General features: G+C 29.9%; 1 protein-coding gene across 1 annotated transcript; it reads right to left on the reverse strand.

Moving 5' to 3' along the window:
- Positions 1-1646: 1646 nt before the first annotated feature.
- Positions 1647-6585, reverse strand: LOC124938446 (3-ketoacyl-CoA thiolase 2, peroxisomal). The gene is made up of 13 exons (XM_047478887.1): positions 6432-6585; positions 5926-6002; positions 4788-4872; positions 4559-4685; positions 4383-4481; positions 4226-4293; positions 3586-3693; positions 3266-3343; positions 3033-3165; positions 2853-2949; positions 2342-2465; positions 2128-2236; positions 1647-2054 (listed from the first exon to the last, which is right to left on the reverse strand). Exons 1-13 carry the CDS (start codon positions 6525-6527, stop codon positions 1861-1863), a joined length of 1395 nt encoding a protein of 464 aa, XP_047334843.1. The 5' UTR covers positions 6528-6585; the 3' UTR covers positions 1647-1860.
- Between the last annotated feature and the right edge of the window lie 1661 nt (positions 6586-8246).

Below are 8246 nucleotides of genomic sequence, written 5' to 3' on the forward strand. Positions count from 1 at the left end.
AATAAATATCATCATATGCAACAGTTCAATCACCAATAATAAAGTTTAGAACTAAACATGTGAGGATGTAACGTAAATATAATTATTGAGATTCGTGGAATGCAAATTGAGTTTATAAAGTAGAGTAAGAGTAGCCAAAGAACAAACTCACAATGAATCAATATTTTAAAACTGTAGGTCTTGTATACTTTTGTTGTTTGTTTTCAATAAGATACTCTAGAATCGTTGTTTGTTATCTTCTAATCAAAATATGGACTGTTTAACTTTAATTTTGACTATTTCTTCCATTTTTGAGTTTTTTTAATAAAATAGTGCTAAGTTATTTTTCCAAAAAAAATTATTATACACAAATAAAATTTATAAAAAAATTAAAAATATCAAAAATTCATTGTTATATCTTTATAAAAGTATTTAATTACACCTAACAAAATATAAATATTAAGTAACTTAATTGATTAGTGTGTTCTACTATACAAATCATAATCGACGTTTGAACCCGGTAACATATTATTATTATTATTATTATTATTTGTTCATACTTTCACGGAGTAATTCATTTTAGATTGTCTGATGTTGAATTAAGCTCCTTCAAAAAGCTTCAATGGTCTAGAGTATGGGGAGGAATTAATGTTTTTCAGTTTCTATTTAAATTTTAAATTTTAATAAATAAATATATAAAACATAAGTTAACATTGTTAAAAATAATAATGGTTACTTTTAAATGAATAAAATTTAAATATGGTATACATTTATATAAAATTTTGATAGTTCATATGTCTACCTATATATAATAAAATTAAAATTATTGTCTGCAAATTTAACTGTGATTAGGAGGGGTGAGATTGTTAATAAACAAAAGAATTTTTTACATTTTAAAACTTCATTAATAAAATATATTATTGAAATAATCAAATCTATTAACCTAGATATTTTATTTGATCTAATTGAAAACACTGGTCTATAGATTTGGCTGTGAAATGGAAGAAGTATTTTTTAAAGCAAATCTGAATATCATGTTTAATATGAAAAGTGTGGTTGATTGAAATATAAGTACAAATATATTTCCAAATAATTTTATTTTAACCTCAATAACTTAATTTCTTTATAAAACTTTCTACAGAGTTTTGTGAAAAAGCATGTTGCATGTTACATAGTTACATTTATTCATTCATTTAACATCAATTAAGCTCTGAAAGTTTGAAAATATCATGTAAATTATTGTGTTAGCCTTCACAAATTAGCACTAAAACTAATCACATAAGAATGACAATAATTTGTTTTGATCATTTAACAATGACACTATAGAAGTCATTCCCAATGAGTATGAGTTAATATTAAACAAGCATTCCCGATGAGCAAGTATTATATGAGTTCGACTCGAAATATTATATGAATTCAACTCGAATGTTACACAAGCTGGTTCGAACTCGACTCAAACTTGGTCAAACTCAAGTTTTGACCCGAACCACTGACTAGTTTGCTGCCCTAAATTGGAATCAAACCCTCAAAATTATGGAAGGAGTAGATTCTTGAAGAAGACTTTTAAAGGATTCCAATTTATAGATACTTATTCAATACACCCACAAGTGTAATGGAGTTAATCCAAATGAAATTATTTTGTGTTCTAATATAAGTAAGGAGATTATATAAAGTAAAAAAGACAAATTCTTTTGGGTTCTAATACAAAACAAAAACAAAGAGATTCTATATGTTTCTTTCATCAAAGAAAAAATCCCACAACATTAAACAGACATTGGTTGTAACACCAACTTATTATTGCAGCAAAAAAAACAAGAAAACCCTCTCTTATTTAAGTTTAAATAATAATATAGGGAAATATGAAAGATAAAAACATACTTATTATAGAGCATCCTTGGACAAAAGACTGTTGTTGCTGGTCTTCTTTGCATTGCAGAGTTCATCAGAGCAGTCCCCACTTTCAAACACTGCAGCTGCCCCCATTCCTGTGCCTATGCACATCGATATCACACCAAATCTGCAATCTTTTCCTCGACGTTTCATCTCGTGTAGTAATGTTGCTACACATCGAGCTCCTATGTAACAAAAACAACATTCAATATTCTGTATATATATGCTCACTAACCACTTTCTTAGTTATTCAAATACCTGTTGCACCCAAAGGATGACCAATAGCCATAGCACCACCATTGACATTAATCTTCTCTTGATCAAGACCTAGGTGTTTTCGGCAGTACACAAATTGTGATGCAAATGCCTGTAATAGTAGAATGGAAAAAAATAAAAGCCCACAGAGATTATGAATATGATCACAAAAACAAGGCAATAAAAATACTATACTGAGAAGACTAACCAACCGTACCTCATTTATCTCAAAAAGGTCAATATCATTGAGTTCAAGGCCAGCAGCCTTAACAGCAGCAGGAATAGCAAAAGCAGGGCCAACACCCATGATGGAAGGATCAACACCCACAGCAGCAAATGTCCTGCAACAATCAATCGTGTTTTGTTATCAATCTTTTCTTTTAATCCTCATCCGTAAATATCTACCATTGTTTTGTTCACCAAAATCACAACGATAATACTACAAGAAAACCAAGTGAAATAATATGGATCATGAATTAGAAAACTACAAGAAAACTCGCTTCTAATTTAATTTGGAGATTTTCCTGTGAAAAACACTAGTTTCCAAATTGGCTCACTCCACATTTAAGTATATGTATTATTGATGACACTATTCTTCATATCACACATCACTACAGACAAAACAGAAATAAAGAACATGGACTATATATAACAAGTAATTCTGTATTTATATGCAGATACATTTAGATCTGAAAAAGACTATGTTCCTAAAAATATCCATAACTAACCTGAATACTCCTAAAATTGGCAATCCCTTTTGGATTGCAGTACTTCTCTTCATGAGGAGAACAGCACCAGCACCATCGCTGATTTGGCTAGAATTTCCTATAATACAGAAGAATCACGCATATTATAGAATGAAAAACTGTATTAAAACTATATATATATATATATTTATATATTTATACCAGCAGTTGTAGTTCCATCTTTCTTGAACACTGCCTTCAGCTTTGCCAAGTCTGATACTGTGGCATTTGGCCTAATTCCATCATCAACAGAGATGGTAACTGGTTTTTCATCTCCAGTTTTTGGGTCAATGATCTTTCCTCATTGAAAAAGAGAGGCAAATTAATTCTTTTGAAAAAATGGAAGGATTCACCTATCATGGATATTTTATTGATACTCTGCTGCAGTTACTAACCTTAGTTGAGACAGGGATAATCTCATCTTTGAATTTACCAGAAGCAGTGGCCGCAGCAGCCTTTCTGTGTGAATCAACCTGAATATGTACTTTCTCATTCAGTTTACATATTTTTTTGTTAAGACTACAGTTTTTTTCTGGAGGAGGCTAGCACAATCAAGGTGGTGTTTTATGTGGGCATTGAACATGAGACCTCGATCAGTTCAATACTCTAACCACTTTAGCTACCCTAGTTGGGACAATAATTAACTTTACAAGTCATATTTTTTTACTTGTCATGTTAAGAGGATCTAAATAGTTGATAGGAATATGAAACTCACAGCAGCCTGGTCTTGCTCCTGCCTTGTTACACCAAAACGGTGAGCAACGTTTTCAGATGTCACACCCATTGGAAGAAGACAATCTTGGGCGGAACGCATTGATTTCACCTGTGAGAAATTAACAAATTCTTTATCCAATAAAATTCATGTTAATATTTAAATACATAACCCAAGACAAAGCAGGCAGAATAAACAACAGAATGTCCACTTAGGTGCACATTAAAAAACTGAAAATTAAGTGTTAGAATAATGAATATTACTTTGTTAGTTCAAAATGAGTTAGTAAAATTAAATATTGAATAAACCATATAAAAATATCTAGTCTTTTAAGTACTTTGTATGTAAGTTGAATTGATAAAATGTAGAACTAATGTTGAAAAGTATACTACTTTATCCTTAATACTAGTAATGTAATTTGATTAACTTTTAGGAGTTACAGTTGTCTTTTGGAGGTTCTTACTAACTTACCAAGGTAAGTTATCCATAGCTTACCAAATTAAGTCAAATATTTTAGCTTCATTTGAGTTGTATATACATAATTAAATGGTTTTAAGTAACACTTATCAAATGAATTTAATTCAAATAAGCACTTAATAATTTAAATTAAGTTATAAGTTTGAACTATAAAACACTGCCTTACTCTTGGATTGATGGATCCCTCCCAACCCATTGGGTTAGCTGTCATTGATTCCAAACCAGCACCAATTCCTATTTTAAGGATGTACCATTTAGAACTAACACAAATCCATCACATTGAAGTGAAGAAACATACAGTTCTGGAGAAGGGAAATCCTTACCAATATCATAAAAACCAGCTTTAATGGCAGCAGCAACATCTGCCACAGCTTGCAACCCTGATGAACATTGCCTATTCACAGTTCTTATAGGCACAGTTTCTGGTTTCCAAAAAAATAAATCATTAGACAAAAGAAAGGTCTCAAGTTAGAAAAAAAGAAGGAAGTAAAAACTGTACCAGGAAAACCAGCAAAAAATGCAGCTGTCCTGCATTCAGCAGCTCTTTGAGAACCTGGAGCCAGAACTGTACCCACAACAATATCCCCAACTTCACTCGGATTCAAATTTGTTTTCTCAATTAATGCCTACACGAAATATTCATAAGAAGATTGTAAATAAACATGGAAAATACTTTATATATGTTTCCTAGTGTTCCAAGCCAACAAAAACATTAAAACATAACAAACCTTAAGAACAGGGGCAAGCAGATCATCAGCATAGGTATCTTTAAAACCTCCCCTCTTTGACTTGCAAAGTGGGGTTCGGTATGCACTGTGTAGAAATAACATAAAAAGGTTTGTGAGATTAAAAACACAGTATTAGATGCGTTACACATTCAGTCAACATAACTGCCTCCAAAAGAAGTAGTTGGTGGAGGAATTGATTGATGTTATATATGATGCTGTAAGTTTGTGATATAAAATGATTAGAGGATACAAAATTGTGAACTCATACACAAACATATAGTGATATATTTTGCACACTGTTTCCTTGCCAACTGTTTACCTCAATATTGGAGAATAAAGAAAAAACTAATTTTCTCAAGTGCTTCATCAAACTACTAGTTTCCAAGTTATCTCTTTTTAAAAAAAGGATGGAACAATCAACTAATAAAAGTCATCAATTCTAAACTTGCTACTTGAATTGCTTAACTTCTGTCTACAGATGTAAATCAATTAATGTTTAAGCACACAATCAAATAGACAAAAATTCTACAGCAGATTTAGGGAGATTCAATAAGTGAGAAGTTATTTTTATGTCAATAAGACAATGAGTATTCTACTCATTTAACTGTTTTAGTTAGTAACTAGTTTGATCATGCCAAACCCATATAAGAGCTAATTCCTCTACCATTTCTTAAAATGTTTGTTCTAACTAGATGCAACTTATTGTGAAATTGGGCTTATTTGGTCCGACCAGGCCTAACATTTTGCATCAACTGTTTATTGAAAAATAAGGGGGCATCAAAAGCTAATTGCCAAAAGAGTCAACATTCTCATTTGCATTTATTACAAAGGAAAATGGTCATATCATAGATAAAATTTTAAAATAATGTATTTGTGAGTTTGGGTTTAAAATGGACTCTCAGATTAAACCAATTCATAACTAAATGATTGAATTTAATTGACTAATAGCATAAGATTAATCCAGCTCTTCACCTAAGATAAAAAGAAATCTTCTATCCTAATAACATTCATTCATATACATACCAGATCATTTTCCAAGATTACATAAAATTTCAGGTCCTCTAAAAATAGCTTGGCTAGTGAAAAGATGTGCAGAAGTAGATATACTAAAAAGAAATCCACAAGATTAGATTCTTACGCTACTATAACCACATCATCTCCATAAACAGAAGTCCTCTGATAAGAAGCACTATCCCCAGCCGCACATGCAGATGCCTGAAAGTGAAGAACAACAATTAATTCAAAAGAAAAACAAACCAGAATACCACAACAGGTTTATGATCATCATCAATCGTTAAATGAACAAGAAAAACACATTAATCAGACAAATTCAGACCTAAAGAAACAAGTATTCATTTTACTACATATTTCGTACAAGATAGAAATACTGCAAAAATATCATCCTCGAACAAACAATAACAAAATTACCATAAAAAGAAACCAAAATCCAAAAGAAGTAAGACGTGTAGTACATATTTCATCGAAAGAGAGTTTACCGTCAGATGACAGATATATCAATAAGCTACCAAATCGAGAAAGAGGCATCGAATTCAAAATCAAGTACAAATGCGATAAATCAAAAGTTTAAGAAGCTGCCGACCTCCAAATCAGATACAGGTGGGGTGAAAAGAAAAAGGAACTTACAGAGAGTGAAGATCCGATGTTCTCTAAGGAAGACGATGAAGAAGAAGGACGAAGATGCTCCAATAAAACTCTTTGTCTCTCAATTGCTTTATCCATATCTCTGATCAAGCTTTCTCTGTCTAGACTGTACGGAGAAATGGCGGTTTGATAAGAAGAAAGAAGAAGAAATGAAGATTTTGTGGGCGATATGTATGTATATTTATGGGGTTTCTGGAATTTAATTTTAATCGTTTATACTAAAAATATATATTTAATCATTAGTACAGGTAATATAAATATTCCTCACCTTATTTTTATTTTATGTAATAAAATTATAATTAAATATATAAATAAAGATAGAGAACGAAAATTTAATATTATTGATTTCGGGTGAAATAGATAAATAAATGCATTTTTACTTGAATGCTGTAAATTACCATTTATATTGGGAAATTTGAAAAGATATTCTCAAAAAGGTCTTAAATGTGGAAAGTGCAGAGTTTAAAAAAAAAAACGTTGGTGACCCCTTTTATTGTTTTTGACGATTTTGCCAATGTCGAAGGTTGCGTGACGTAACCAGAATCGCGAGATGATTTTTTTTTTTCGTCTCGCGATTGCGTGACGCAACTGGGGCTGCGTGACACAACTGGGACTGCGTAACGCAACTGGGCCATTTTCTTTCAAAAAAATTCATAATTAATTTTTTTTTAAAATAAAAAAACAAAAAAATGCGTAACGTAACCTGTGTGACGCAATAGGGGCATTTTTGTCAGAAAAAAAAGGTTACCAACGCTATTTAATTCATACCCTCAGCATTTAGGCTTATTATCGGGGTTATCTCCTTAATTTTTCCATATATTATTAATTTAAATATATTTTGTATTTAAAATACAAACTTTTTCTCCAAGCTTCAGTATTTAATAATAAAAAATAAAAAAAAATTATTTTATATTTGATTATTTTTATAAATCATTAAAACTATTATAAAATTATTATTATTATTATTATTATTATCCCAAATAGGGATGGGCGATGATGACGTTATGGATAAGGTGGCGATACTCCGATATGGAGCTGTCTAGACGTTATCATTACCGGAGGATGCCATCTTTCACTCTCACTGATAGCGCGTGACTCACAAAACTAAATAATAATAATAATAATGAATTAAAGATAACAATTTCAATTTTGATTGTGTTGAGACTTTCCGACTCAAATTGAATAGGACAAGACCCTTTTTTTCTCTAATTAAATATATTTTTTTAATTTTTACCTCATCAATTATTATTTATAATATGAAATATTTATAAAAAAAATTCAAATAATTTTTTTTCTACATAAATAATATTTTATTCAAATAAATCCAATATTCTAAATTTATTTTTTATATATTATTTATTAATATGTATTGTAATTTAAAATATTAGATAATACACTCATATTTTAAAAAAAAATAATATATATTCATCTATTTTTATTTAATTATACTATATAGTACGATGATATATCTTTTTCGCATCTATCACAAATACTTCAAACAATTTTATAAATATAATTTTAACTTTTATCTATAATGTCATTAATATTTATACAATTTTTTTAATTAGAATATTTATATTATAGATTAGTTTAGTTGGGAGATATTTTTATACTAATAAAAGTATTAGTTTTGCAGTCTATCTAATAATAAAGTGTTCCGTGAAGATTTTCTAACCCAATATTATTATTTTTTTAAGATTTCATGAATCAATCCAAATTAGAACAGAAAAAAAGCTTGATAAATTCAATCTCCCCTCTGATTAGCCCACATCAGTTAATTATAATTTGTCGGTACTA

Source organism: Impatiens glandulifera, chromosome 5, assembly GCF_907164915.1.
Source record: "Impatiens glandulifera chromosome 5, dImpGla2.1, whole genome shotgun sequence".
Classification (NCBI taxonomy): domain Eukaryota; kingdom Viridiplantae; phylum Streptophyta; class Magnoliopsida; order Ericales; family Balsaminaceae; genus Impatiens; species Impatiens glandulifera.